Source organism: Triticum aestivum, chromosome 1B, assembly GCF_018294505.1.
Source record: "Triticum aestivum cultivar Chinese Spring chromosome 1B, IWGSC CS RefSeq v2.1, whole genome shotgun sequence".
Taxonomy (NCBI): Eukaryota; Viridiplantae; Streptophyta; class Magnoliopsida; order Poales; family Poaceae; genus Triticum; species Triticum aestivum.
In genome coordinates, this window is record NC_057795.1 from 5320456 (window position 1) to 5334750 (window position 14295).

The 14295-nt window shown below is 46.3% G+C and overlaps 1 protein-coding gene across 1 annotated transcript; it reads right to left on the reverse strand.

Moving 5' to 3' along the window:
- Positions 1 to 313: 313 nt before the first annotated feature.
- On the reverse strand, positions 314 to 13785 carry LOC123102918 (uncharacterized). The gene is made up of 5 exons (XM_044524386.1): positions 13637 to 13785; positions 13414 to 13521; positions 12637 to 13329; positions 827 to 5618; positions 314 to 544 (listed from the first exon to the last, which is right to left on the reverse strand). The coding sequence occupies exons 2-4, from the start codon at positions 13440 to 13442 to the stop codon at positions 863 to 865; spliced, it is 5478 nt and encodes a 1825-aa protein (XP_044380321.1). The 5' UTR covers positions 13443 to 13521; positions 13637 to 13785; the 3' UTR covers positions 314 to 544; positions 827 to 862.
- Positions 13786 to 14295: the final 510 nt, after the last annotated feature.

Genomic DNA, 14295 nt, shown 5'->3' on the forward strand with positions numbered 1-14295 from the left:
TGTCGTGGAGGAAGCTCCGAGAAATCAGCGAATTGGGTGGGGGTGGGTGCATCAGGCGAGCGGCTGTGGCTCGAGGATGCGTCGGCGGGTGTCAGGCCATCGGGAGGAGAGGGGGCGGCGGGGAAGGGCGTGGGACGCGTCGGCGGTGGGCGAGGGGGAGAAGAGGAGGCAGGGGAGAGGAAGAGAAGTTATACTCGGCTGCCAAGCGGTGGAGTAAAAATGGGGAGATTCGCGGCGGTCGAGCCAGTAAGGTCTATTGGGGATTTGTTAGGTCCCAGTTAGAGGAGTAAAACCGCATTTTTACTTCTCTAACTGGTTATAACGGATCATTTAGAAATGCCCTTATCTGGTTGTAATGTTATCTAACATACACTGATTTCCCAACACTAGCAAACCCGTACACAGACCACCTCTCACCAGGATGGTTAAAGAGCTGATATAAATCCAGTACATGCAACTCAACTCTATAAAGTTCAAATTTATCCTCTTGCTCTATGTTGCTTCCTCCATCTTCATGCCCGCTCCTATCCACTTGATCAGAACCCTGCAAGTGTATATATACATAGGGGTTAGGATCTGTAGTGAAGATCCATGAAAACCATCCAATAGCATTGCTCAAATAACAAAGTTTGCTGATCATCAGGACTAACTGCTACTACTTTCATGCGGCTATTTTTCAGATAGCGCGCTGCTCTTCTCGTTCAATATCCTCGGCACCTCGTCCATCGGCTACTCTAAAGTCTTCTCTTTCACTTATTGTATAGCCATGTGTTGCTAAAATATAAGATGTATTCATCTTTTCCACAAGTCAAGCATTTCTACTTACCTACATAGGTTTTAAGAACGTCGACCTCATGTACCGCTAGTGGAATTTCCATTTAGAGGCGCCAGTAATGAACATCGCAGGCAGGATCCCCGGTGTGATGTTTGGCGATCCCTTGACGCGCAGGTCGATGGGACCTGTGCAGCGCTCAAGGCCCGACAGGGAGGACAGCCGCGGGCAGTCGATGATGCTCACCTCCCTCAGCCGAGGGAACGACAGTTCTGGCATGTCACTCCACGCCATCAGTCTTGGCATGTCATCCAGCACCACCTTCTTCAGCGCTGGGAACGTGCCAACGCGGCAGAAGCCGCCGTCGATGCTCTTGACGCAGGGCAGCTCCTTGACAACCAGAAGCTCCAGGCAGGGAAGGCCGCCGATAGCAGGCAGGGCCTGAAGTCTCGTGCAGTTCCTGAGGTACAGGCACACCAGCTTCTCCATCGTCACACCCAGCCAGGTCGGCGACGTCGCCCCAGGGTACCTCGTGATTCGCAGTTCATGGAGGTCATGGTGAGGCTGCAGGCCTTCGAGGACGGCCGTGGCGGTGTCAAAAGCAGCTGGTCCTCTGTTAAGTTGCCGCGGATCTGGTGGCCCCCATTCAAGCTTGAGCACCTTGACCGCACTTTTGTTCTCGAGTTGAGCCTTCATGGCTTCCTCCTTGCTATCGACTGCATCGAGGCCCTTTATGCTCAGCGTCTCTCCCAGAGAGTTCATCCCTTCCAACTCTGACACGGCATGCCCTTCTTTCTCTGACGCCCTGATGGCCTTGAACTCGATGGGCCCTTGCAGTTTAGCCATCCTCCCAATGCCGCTGATGTTGGCGATGGACTCCATGTCGATGTCAAGGTGTCGCATGTTGACGAGTCTGTTCATATGTTTTGGAAACCTGTGAAGCCGACAGGTATTCCGCTTCTTCCCAGCAAGGCTGAAGGTCTGGAGAAACAATAACCCGGTGACCTCATCACAGAGATTCCTGATGGTGCTCGGAAGACCGAGGTACCGGACATGTTTCAGCTTGTGGATAGTTCCTGGCAGATGTGTCAGGTCTGTTGCTGTCAGGTCGAGTACTCTCACACCCTTGAAAAGGTTGAGTATGCCTTTGTCAAAAGTTGACGTCGTCGAATCATCATCGTCATTCTTTAGGACAACCAGAGTCCGCATATTGTTGAGCACCGAACTAGGATATGCCTTGAGCTGATCGAGGCAGCCGCTCAAGACAGACAAGTGGCGAACTGTCACAGGAATTCTTCTCGGTGTTGTGCTATGGCATCCGGTGCTAGAGATGCTGATGCAGTTCTTGGTGGAGGCCATGCGTATCATCCAATGGATCTGCTCATGGATCACATAAGTTGTCCCTATTCCTAGTGCCTCACCTTCTTCTTGGAACAATGAACGATCAACCAGATCATGGAAGTAGCCTCTGGCGACATCTTCCATGCACGGACCTTGTTGGGTGTCCTCGACGAAACCAAGAGCTATCCACATCTTGGTTAACTTCTCAGGCTCAAACCTCCAATTGTATGGGAATATGCTGCAGAACTCAAAGCAACGCTGCAGGTGCGGTGGCAGATGGCGATACGTGAACAAATGTCCCTCTAATACACTGCCCAGATGATGTTCAATGTTGTGTAAGATGTTGCACATCTTGTCACTTGTGGCTTGTTTCCTCAACTCGTGACCGATCTCTACGGCTGCCAATGGAGACCCCTTGAGCTTGGGCACCTGTTTGTTTAGCAGCTCCTGGATACCATTAGTCCTAAGCTTTACAATGTTGTCGAGCAGAAGTGTGATCTCCTTGGGTTTGATCCCATCTAAGATGATGCTTGCATCTGCTCTGAACGTTGCCGAGCAAATCTTGGCTCGAGTAGTCAACACGACTCTACTTCCATCTTCGGCGAAGCCCATAAACGAGTCCAGAGCCACCAATGCATGCTTCCTATGCACCTCGCTGGTCGCCAACTCATGGTTCCATACATCGTCGAGCACCAGAAGGCACCTCTTTGACGCCAGGAGCTGCTTGAGTTCAATCTGGAGCTGCCTGACTTCCATCTCACCGACCGCTTTGTGACCAACAACATACTTCCAGATCTCTTTCAGGAGGTCGTATTCAGTGTTCTTGCGGTAGGCATGCACCCATATGCAAAGGTCAAACTTGCCTTTGGCGCCCCGAAATACCTGGCGAGCAAGCTCTGTCTTCCCCATCCCGGCATGGCCGACGATGGCGATAATCCGATGCATCTTGTTGTCCGCCTTGCTGCCATCCGGCTGCTTCTGCAACATGGAGGCCAGCTGGGCATACTCGTCCTGATACCCGAAGAAGCTCCTGTCGTCCCTCACCGGGTTCGGGCCGGTTTCGGCTCGTGGCAAGATGGAAGGAACTGCACCGTGTTGGAGTTCCCTCGCCCTGTCCCGAGTCTCGCCTACACTCTTGAGCACTTTCACCAGCCGGACTTTTTTGCTGTCCAGATGCTTCAAATTGTAATTACCAGTTAACTGGACGTCATTGATCTCCAGCTGAAATAAGTCCAGGATCTCCTCAACCTCATGAATGTCGTTTTTGAGCTGCCATAGTTGGTCGAGCTTGGCTTGGTTGTTGACGATGGCCGTGCTGGCTGGGCCTAGGAGGCGCTTGATGTCCTTCAGAGCTTGCACCAGTTTCGCCAGCTTCTCCATGCTTCCCCGGTATAGCATGCAATTGGTGGCTGCACAGTCCTGTGCAACCTTCATAAGCTCGGTGATGTGAGGTGACAGGAACCACCCCATCACTGAGACTGTCATAAGCTTATTCTTTTCTTCAATAAAGTTCATAAGCTTATTCTGGAAGACTGAATGCTGATTTTCTGGTGGACCATCATACTCTTCCTCAACAATATCTCCTCTTTTTAAGCTGGCGTCACTATGATGCTTGCCAATGGTGTCTTTGAATGCAAACTCTGCAGCTATCAAGTCCTGCTGCTTTTTGGCTGTTGACCCAATTTTTCCAGCAATCTTCTGGACGTTTGACAGGTGCTCAATGCCCACAAGCAAAGGACCATACTGCTCTTCCTCAACAACATCTCCCCTTTTTAAGCTGATCTTACCATGATGCTTGCAAATGGCGTCCTTGAATGCAGACTCCGCAGCTTCCATGTCCTTTTCCTCGGCACCGGCAGTTGATCCAATTATTCCAACAATCTCCTTGACGGTTGACAGGTGTTCAATGCCCACAAGCAATCGACCATACCATTCTCCTCTATGAGCATTGAAACCTAGCTTAACCTTCCGAAGCTTGGGCATTGCTCCTTCCTTAAAGGCCAGGTGGTGTAATACACCACACCTGAACTCAAAATATTCGAGAGCGGCGAATGCTCCTGTTACAAAGATGATTTTTTCTGTAGTTCGTTGCTTGACGTACAACGACAAAACAGTGAGGGATGGCAATCCTTGCAGTTTACCGGTGTCATCCATTAGCAGTTCTCTGACCACAACTTTCAGAATGCAGAGTTTGGTAAGCCATCCGGTCCACTTGGGGACTCTACAAATGGGCGGCAACAACTCGATTGTCTTCACTGAATCCGGAGGACTGTTCGACTCATCCAACAAAATGGCAGCACTAGGAGGATTCAGGGAGACATTAGTGAGAGTACCAGTAACATCAGGTAGTTCAGTCCCACCTCCGAGACGGAGATGCAACAAGCTCCGAAGATGAACAATATCCAATGGAATAGCTGCTACCCTTGCATTTATTTCAAGTGTTTCCAGGAGTTTCAGACCTTGCATCTGACGTGGAAGATGTACAATGTCGTTGCATATGACCTGCAAATACCTCAACAGAAGCAATTCACAAATAACCACGAGGTCTACACCTGTGCTTGGTTGTTGATCACTCCAAATATGAAGGTTCAGAAATCGAAGAAGCTTAAACTCCAAGATAGAAATGGGAAAGCAGCTCATCAGTCCAATAAAAGTAAGAGACCGAATCTGTGACAGCCCAGTACTTGCTGGTGTAGTTGCGAATGTTGCACTGCCAAACTGGAGAGACAAACGACTAGCCTTGTTAGAAAACCGTACTGTCCTTTGCGAATAATCTACCACAGTGATAAAATTATCTTCTATGGACTTTGATGTGATAAGATCATGTACCATGTGATGCACTGCATAGTACAATACCTTGTTGCTATACCCTACGTCTATATGTTGGATCAGGCCCATATCGACAAGCTTATCAAAATAGCTCCCAGCAACTATCATTTTCTCTTTCTCTGTTGGTGCACAAACAAACCCTTCAGCCACCCATTGCTTCATTATATCTTCCTTCAAGATTATATAGTTCTCTGGGTATATACTAAGATACAATAGACATGTCTGAAGGCAACTGGGAAGACTATTGTAGCAAAAATTCAGCACTTGTTTCAGTATCTCCTCAGAAGCTGTATTTGCTGGCAAATTGCGTTGCATTTGCTCCCAGCTCTCCGCTGTGTTTGCTTCCGCATGGCTTGCTAGGACACTGGATATGCTAATAATTGCCTGCGGTAAACCAGCACATCTTGTCAGGATATCATCTGAGAGTTCATCTAACTGGCGCGAGTGCCGTTCTGCCGAGCCAAATACTGCACTGGTGAACAACTCTTTTGACTGACTGTCACTGAGGGGTTCCAACTTAAACATGTACTCGGATTGATAACTGCAGCATGCTAGAGCAACATCCTCAACTTCTGTTGTTGTTATTATCCTGCTTCCGTGATTGCCCTCCGGGAAAGCACAGGAAGCAACATCCCACACTGATGTATGCCATAGGTCGTCGATTATAATAAAATACCTGTTAAAATTTTTTGTATAGGATAATTAAACTTATGTGGAACACAGTAAATATTCTCAACACACTTAGACCAAGTGGATAAGTATATAGGCTAAACACAAATGGATAAGTGTCACATAAGAGTTTATCAATAAAGTAACTAAGTACAAAAGGAAAAAATATGCATATATAGAGAAATCAAAACATCCTTGTGCCACTGGGGTGACACAAAAGTGATAGACGCACTGCTGCAGAACGGTGCCAACCTATTTCATGGCTGCTCAGCTCAGAGAGGCCAGGAGATTTGGTGTTTCCTTTTTCGTTTGGGACATTTTTGACTCGCTATTTTTTCTTGAGGGAATGTTCACAATGTAGGATGCTGCTGCCGGATTCCCCAACAAAGAAGCATGACCAGTCCACACACACAAACCCAAACAACCCCCCCCCCCCCCCCCGTCCAAAAAAAAACTTGTCCCAAACTTATTCCTCAAATGGATGTATCTAGCACTAACTTGGTGCTAGATACATTCATCTGAGGGACAAGCTTTTTTCGGGCGGAGGGAGTACTAACGATGTCTAGATGGCAAAGCCCAAAGAGCTAGGGAATTGCATATCACGAACAACATACGCGACCAAGTCCACAAATCATTAACCTACTCGTTACAGACCTCAAACGCAACTAGAAAAGGGACTCTTACTCAAGTGGTCATTTTGCCGAACACATACGGTGCATAGAGCTGAAGTAGGAATGATAATTCTGTACTCATCACCGCCGAAAGAGCAGTGCAACAGTGGAAGGAATTCCGTCGTTGTTTTCCGTCGTTGTTTTCGTCCACCATCAACTCCGTGCAATCGGGGAAGGGACAGTAGAATCTCCGCGCGCCAAAGGAACATGGACTCCGCGGTGCAGCGCGCCGCCGCTTGTACACATCGCCTGGAAGTGCAGTGCGACAGAGAGCTTTCCGGCGCACGATGCGTCCAGGCATCGCACGGTGGTGGCGCCGCCGGGCTTGACCTTGAAGCGGCTGTGGTCTGCTCGGCACGCTCGGCACAAGACACGCGCGCGACCCATGAACTACTTTTATGTACCCTCCTAAATTTAACCATCGGGTAGGTGACGGGAGTTTGCATGAGATACTTTATTAGGACTCTGAATCTCGATAAATGACACCCGTGTGGGTTGAAGAAGGTCAGGCCACACGCCCTTCTAACCGCCCACTGTGACACTACAACCATTTTGTTTTCTTCCACACATGTACGCAAATAGAGACGGAGAGATTCCCATCTCTTTCATTATCCCAAGTGTAAGGGTACCCGCTCCCCCCCTCGCATCGCTCCTGGTAGGGCGACTCGGGGGTCCAAACCCTAGCTCCGCCGCCACCCCCCTTTCCCCTCCCTCCCTCCCTTGCCGCCGCCGGGCAAGCCCGGGGCACCGCTAAAGAAGGTGGCGGCAGGGCCCTGGCTGCCATGCGTCTTTTGCGGGGGGCCGCGATCTTCGGGGCGGTAGCCCTGGCCGGAGAGGCGTCACCGCGGTGGCGCGGGCGTGGGCCGGCGATCCTGGCCGTGTGGACGGCGGGTGAACCGGTGGACGAGTGCCTTGGTGATGCGGCCGCTGTTGCTGTCGGCAGCGCCAGATCTGGCAGCCCCTGCCTCCCCTGTTCGACAAGCTCCGCCCCGGCCGGATCCGGCCTGCCTCTTTGCGAGCCACCGGATCTAGCGTCGTTGGGGTAAGGGGGGCGGGGATTCGAAGACCGGGAGAAATCCCAAACCGGCCTCGCCGGTTTTGGCGGCAGCGACGCTCGAGGGCGCCGTTCCCCTCCTTGGAGGCGCCGTTCAGGTTAGATCCGCCGTCCCCCTTTCCCTCTAGCCTCCCAGGTGAAAACCACAACTCTGTTGGGCGGCGGCGGTGCCCTTGGCGTCGCGTCCTTCCTGAAGGTGCCGTTTTTGGGAGCTAGGTGGGCTTTGGGCTTCTCGGTGATGTGGTGGGTGTGCAGCAGCCCCGGTAGCTGGTGTCCTAAGTCTGCGGCGAGATCCTCAGCGGGTCCTTGCATTCCGGAGCTCTCATGGCAGAGGAGGTGTGCCTTGCCTTCCAGCGCGAGAGGGGAGCGGGTTCCCCTCCGGTGGCTCATCTCAGTGTCCCGTGAGAGCTAAAGCTCCACAGTCAAGGCCTTAGGTTCTCAATGCCTTCCTGGGTCACTTGCTACTGCTCTTCTCCGTCTGTTCCGGCATCTCTTTCTCCTTCGTGTCCAGTACGTGGGTTTTGGTGGTGCTCTGCTACAGGTGAGCACCCCGTGGCTAGTCGGGTGAGCTCGGTTCCTCTCCAGTGTTGCTGCCTGCCGGTGTCCTTCCTCCCAGGTTCTAGGGTGAACTTCTACACTATCAATGGTTCGGCGCCTTCGAGCCAGGCGAGGAGGCGGGGGCTTTCTTTGGCAGTGGAGCTGGGAGGACATGGCATGTCAGGGCCGCTGGTGATTTGGCGATGGCATGCCCTTCCTCGCCATCGGAAGTGCTGCTCCTGTGCTGACATTATCCTTCCCTGGTGACCTGTACGCGATTGAGGACCTTCACATCTCTGAGCTGCGTGTCTCCATGTATGATCATTTTTAGCTTGGTGTGTGTGAGGCTTGTGAGCTGCTTTCTTGTGCCTTAAAATGTGTGATATGCCGTGAATAGTTCCATGGAAGAAAGTCTAATTTTCTTATGTATAGAACTTTTTTTAACCATTCGTCATTTCTAGTAGAAATTCTGAATTGGTATAATGGCTCTTTCTTACATTACAAGCGCCTTTGTACCTTGTGGTTTTTATGTTTTCTTGTGTTGGTTTCGAGTGTGTAATCCTGGCCGGTTGATGGCTTTGTTAGTTCACAGTTGGGCTCTTCTTCTTAAGCCTTCGTTCTAAAAAAAGGGACGGAGAGAGATGATGCCAGCGGTAATCTTTTTAGTTTTCAAACTTTAATATGTTTTATCTCTTAAATGACAAATCTAATTGAAAATGCGCTTCCACCATTAAAACGGTCACGACGAGGACTTCAAAACTAGATCCCATATCAATATGTTTCGACGATATTTTTTGGCGGTCAAAAGTTGCCATGTCTATTGCACATAAATTGCCATGGTGTTTATACTGAAATTGTCATGATATGTTTCAACTACTTTTTCTTCTATGTTTAAACTAATTTTTGCCATGTCATAAATAAATAAATTACGAAAATAAACTTGACATGATGAATTACTCAAATTTTTCATTATCCATGAAATAATTGTGATATGGTTCATAATTAAAAAGAAATTTGTCATTAATTACTTTAAAAATGCATGGTCGATGACTCAAATTTTCCATGAACCAGAAAATAAAATTTCCATGGTGAATTATTTAAATTTGTCATGATACATGCACTCAAATTTGCCATGGTTCATACAAAAAATAATTTTCATGGTCAAACACGCTAGAATTACCATGTTCAAAATACTAAAATTGCCATGACCTATAAACTAAAATTGCCATGATCCATGAATTAAATTTGTCATAGTTAATTACTAAAAGTTGTCATGGTCAATTAATAAAATTTGCCCTGAAAAATAGTTGAAATACAAGTGTTGCTTTAAATCTCGAAGGAAAACATAGATTAAACATATCATGACAACTTTGATTTAAACACTATGGCAACTTCAGTGTAACATCATGACAAATTTTGGCCCAAAAAGAATCATCAAAACATATCAATATGAGATCTATTTTTGAAAATCTCATCGAGATGGATTTAATGATGAAATGGATTTTTAATTAAGAGATACTATAACATTTTTAAGTCCGAAAAAGGCAAAACGATTCCGCTGATGTCATCTGTTTGATGTGGCAAAATGGATGCTAATGGGGGCGTTTGGACCATGTTACTTCATGCCACATATGTGGCACTTATCATTTGGGATACTTTATATAGGGATTAAAAAAGATCTCCTACTTGTTGTTTGCTTTGGGGTGTTTGGAGTAGTGTTGTTGTTGGTCAGTTACCTTGTATCTGCTTTGGGTGCGTGTGATGTCGGGTGGTTAGAATCTTGTATGTCGAGCGTTGCTTTATGGTGGAGCTAAATTCTTTTTCGGTAAAAAAATCTCCTAAAATTTATTTTATGAGGTGACCATTAAATTTAATGGAAGTTATTCGAAGCTACTTTTGTCAGTTTCCATAAACTTCTTCCCATAAATCTGGTTTATTTTTAATGCCCTGGGACCGGTCAGTAAGTGACACGTATGACGGCCGTCGGCTAGGGGCGGCGTGGCGAAGAGCGTAGGATGACCTACGATGAGAGGCAGTGCAAGCAACGGCGTTCCATCACGTTGCGACGGCGGTGGCGGTGTTCTGGTGAGGTTCTTGCGGGGCAAGTGGTAAAGTTTCAGGCGGTTACTAGGCCGCCAAAACGTTACCAGTAAACCTACAGGAACGAATGTCCAATTTGAAGGTTCCATCTAAAATTGTGGTCATGTTATATGAATTGATGGAGAGACTTTTTTGCCCTAACTGTCGGCGGTTATTTAGAGATAAGGGAGTTGTTCGAGATGCTGACATGGGAAGCAGATTTTTACTCTCATTCCCTTGTTTGATATGAGATGGGACTTAGGCTGGGATGAAACTCTGCCTAAAAATTAACAGGTAACCCACGAGAAGAAATCAATGGGAATTAGCTCTCTCAACTTTCATTCCCTTTTCGAATTAAATTCTCATCCGCTCTAATAAATCGGACGAATTTTATTCTCCCCACCCCTCAACTTCGGTTCCATATCTCTGATTCTCACAAATCAAACATGTTGTAAATGCTGAAAATGCAGTTGTACTTTTTAGAACAATCGAGCACACACCGTTCGCGACCACATGATGAATCATCACATGGTTCAGACATAGAAACAACAAATAAGAACTACTCCATCCCTTCTGCTTTATACAATTCAATTCAACAATCAGACCAACCAAGATAGATAATGAGTGGTCAAATAATTTTTGTAGTTTACAAAAGTACTCAATTAATACATTTTTTTCTTAAAAAAGTATGTTCACCAATGCATCAATTGCTTGTAAATCGGAAGGGAGGGAGTATATCTAGTCTAACCATGATTGAAACCGTCACCACCTGGGACATGTGCATTAAACAGGTATAAGCATGCGATGAGGCGATGCATGTGTGAGCTAGACCTGTTCATACCCCGGGCCAGGCAGGGTTTTGGGCCATTCTTGGCAAAGCCGAAAGTGAAAATCCCAAGCCCGAGCCCGGCCTCACCCGGCCTGAAACTCAAAAACAGTGTTCTTTATAATTAAAATAATCATATTTGATATATTATATTTATATATCATACCTATATTTGAAATAAAATATCTATATGTGGTCATTTTGGGCTTTTTCTAGGCTTTCAGGCCGAGCTTCAGGCGAGAAAGTGGAGCCCGCGCCAGGCCGAATGTCTAGGTCTAATGTGAGCCAACATGAAAAGTTAGGTACGTTGCCCAGGAGCATTTAATATGGTAATGTTTTCTTCAAAATATCATAACTTTTTAACCGAGTGTAGTAATTATGATCCATTTTCACCCGTAGGTTTCTCATGATAAACTCTTTGAAAGTAGATATCCTATGAATATGTTTGGACGAAAAAATTTCTCTGCAACTTTAGTGATCCGAACTAAAACTTTAGTGCTTCGGAAACCAATTGTAGTGCCACATATGCGAACTTGCTCTTAGGAGAAAAAGCTGCACATCGACTGCTAGGTAATTGTTTATGAGAGCAGAAGAAGTGGCACATCTCACTAGAAGAGTAGTTGGGACGGGGTGTTGGTAGCGGAAGCTGCACATACACGGATATGACAGAAAGTTGCATTATCAACCGCAAGGCAATTGCTTCATGCATGACAATGAATGAGATCATCTAAGGTATTAACCTATGATACTATGTACTGCGAGTAGTATGTTATGCATGATACTGGTATATGATACTTCCCACTGAGAGCAGTCTAAACTACAAACAAATTATATTGGTTGCCCTCAAGTTTGTGTGTTTTATGTCTGTTATGTGTATTCCATTAGCCCTCGTCAATGTGTAGGTTGTTACCTCTGTATTATATAACCAAGTTTGCAATGGAGCAACTGTTACAAATACTTATTATTATTACTCCGTCTGATCCAAATTAGTTGTTGCTCGAACGGATGTATCTAGCACTAAAATACATTTAGAGACATCCATTTTAGCGACAAGTGATATGGATCAGTGGGTGTGTTTTATATCAAGTTGGTGTTGCAAATACAACTTCTCTGTTTTAGCTTTTCAGCATTCTGACTTGTTCTTGTCCATGGGTCAAGAAATTACAGAACACGGAAAAACATAAATAATGCAAGGATCTATTTTAGATATTCAAAATATTTTCTAGAAGATTAGTTTTGGAACTACATTCAATATGCTTCTCCATTTGAATACAAATTCCAGTTCAACATAAATGGTAGGTAGTTGAGTTTCCAACTCAACATATTCCAATTTTTTTAGGGAGTAGGTGATGAATACACAAGATACCGCATCACTGACGTTCGGCCTAATGAGAGAGGAAATGCTTATGCATTGGTTTTTATTGTGTATTCTAGACCCACCTTCCCTGTATTAACTCTTGTATTTTGATTGCAAGGTAATCATTCACGTAGTATTAAGTACAAATCCCAAAGGGTAGAACTATGAATTCACCATGTCTAGAAAATTTGTGATTTTTGTTTTGTATGACCTAAAAACAAGTGGTTCATATAATCGCCGCACGCACAAGGAATGGAGCAAACGTGAGCTCTCTATAATTTCCATAGTGTGAAACGTAGGTGAGCATATTTAGATGTAATAAATTGACTACTCCTTCCGTTCAGAAATATAAGATGCTCTAATTTATTTTTCTAGATCAGATGTATGTAGACTCATTTTAGTATGTTTGTTCATTTATTTCAGTCTGTATATAATCCATATTAAAATATTTTATAATTCGGCACAGAGGTGATATTTGTATCGATCCAAGAAAATATGTACCTTTTATCCTGTAGATGTTGTGTGAGGTCGTGAATGAGGTCGTGCACCTCGCTGGCGTCGGGTGGTTGGTCCGGACGAACTTGAGCGAGTATGCTTCTGAGGACCCTCCTCATGTCAGGTTTCTTGGCCGTCCGCACAAAAGCCCGGCAGCGGAAGTGGTCCCCGAGCTTGTGCTCACGCCATAGCTGTTTGGCAAGCGTGGTCTTCCCGATTCCTCCTACGCCGACAACGGATAGCACCTTGAGCTGCTCATCCCCGTCGGCCAGAGTGTTGCAGATCGTCTTGAAGGCGCCGCCCTCGCCATCAAGGCCGACGACCATATCTGTCTTCCGGCCGGCGTCCACCATTGGAATCGTAGCGATGTTCATACGGCTGGGGACGCTCTCGAGGTTGTACCTGTCGTACCGTCCATTGGCGTCCTTGGCTCGAGCCTTGAATCCTGACATCTTGTGGATCCATTCTGCGTCGGTGTCGACAAAGTTGTCCATGTCATAGGATAGTTCGCGTACATCCTTCATCCAGATCCTCGCTGTTACTGGGGGATCCCGTGCCTTGGAGAGCGCCAGCAGCCGCGACCTGAGCTTCCTGATCTCATCCTTGTGCTCTGTATCCTGGAGCGCGTCCAGCTTTCCCGAAATGGAACCCATGGCACCAAGGGATGCACTAATCGGAGGCAGCTCCATGCTGTTCTCTCTGCAAAAAGAGAGCGAGCACCAAATTAGCAAGAACGCCACACCCCTGGTCGTCGGAGGGAGGAAACACAAAAAAAACCCGGACCCGTCGCCTCCGGGCTTCTTCTCTTCCATCTCTTCTGTCGCTGCCGAGCTCGATCTGTAGTTCACAACCAGCGACACGAACCCTCGAGCTCGATCGAAGCACGATCCTCTGCATAAGGAACCGCACGGATTGATAGGTAATGAATTCACAGAACGAGCCAGAAAATGTAGAATTAATCACCGTTCACAAACAGGATATGGTTTTGATAAGAGGTCAAGCTTACCTTCGTTCGAGGAGATAGTGGGAGAGACACAGCAAACAGTTAGATAGCAGATGTGGAGGGGAAGCGGATTGAAGACATCTACACGGAACAGGCAGACGAGCTGCTCACAGTTGTGTACTGCGGACTAGTATATCACAAGTGGAGCTACAATAATGCTACACCTACGGACCTAACTGACATGGAAATCTAGGGACTAATGTTTTTCTTTGATTTCAACTACTCTAAAAATGGTTATAGTAGGGAGTACCATATACTAGTATCATACATATCAGACTGTCTACATCAGGAGTAATTTCGCAGTAACATAAGGTTCAACTAGCAAATTTGCTTATATGACAATGATTTAATGAGAAGAGAAATGATTGAGTAACATAGCTAGTTACTCACACTATAAGTAACATCACATATATCAAGATAAGATAAGCCTACAAGATAATGAATAAAGTGTAGCATGACGCCACACATATGTTACTCCCACTATAGAGGTAGTAACATATGCACGTTACTAGTTTAAATTACTCCATACTATGCACAGTCCAATACTAGTGTATGATACTACATCCGTAATGTATAATATCATATATTTGTATCACATGTGGTCTCATTTATTGCCATGTATAACACATAGTAGTATATAATTTATTATCAAAACCGTATCA

Bases quoted from the DNA above. Each gene is read 5' to 3' on its own strand.
- LOC123102918 (XM_044524386.1), bottom strand. From the start codon at position 13,442: ATGGAAGAGAAGAAGCCCGGAGGCGACGG. The intron at 13,330-13,413 runs GTCCGGGTTTTT...CTCTTTTTGCAG, and splicing joins AAGAAGCCCGGAGGCGACGG to AGAGAACAGCATGGAGCTGC. The intron at 5,619-12,636 runs GTACATATTTTC...AAATTTTAACAG, and splicing joins CAACATCTACAGGATAAAAG to GTATTTTATTATAATCGACG.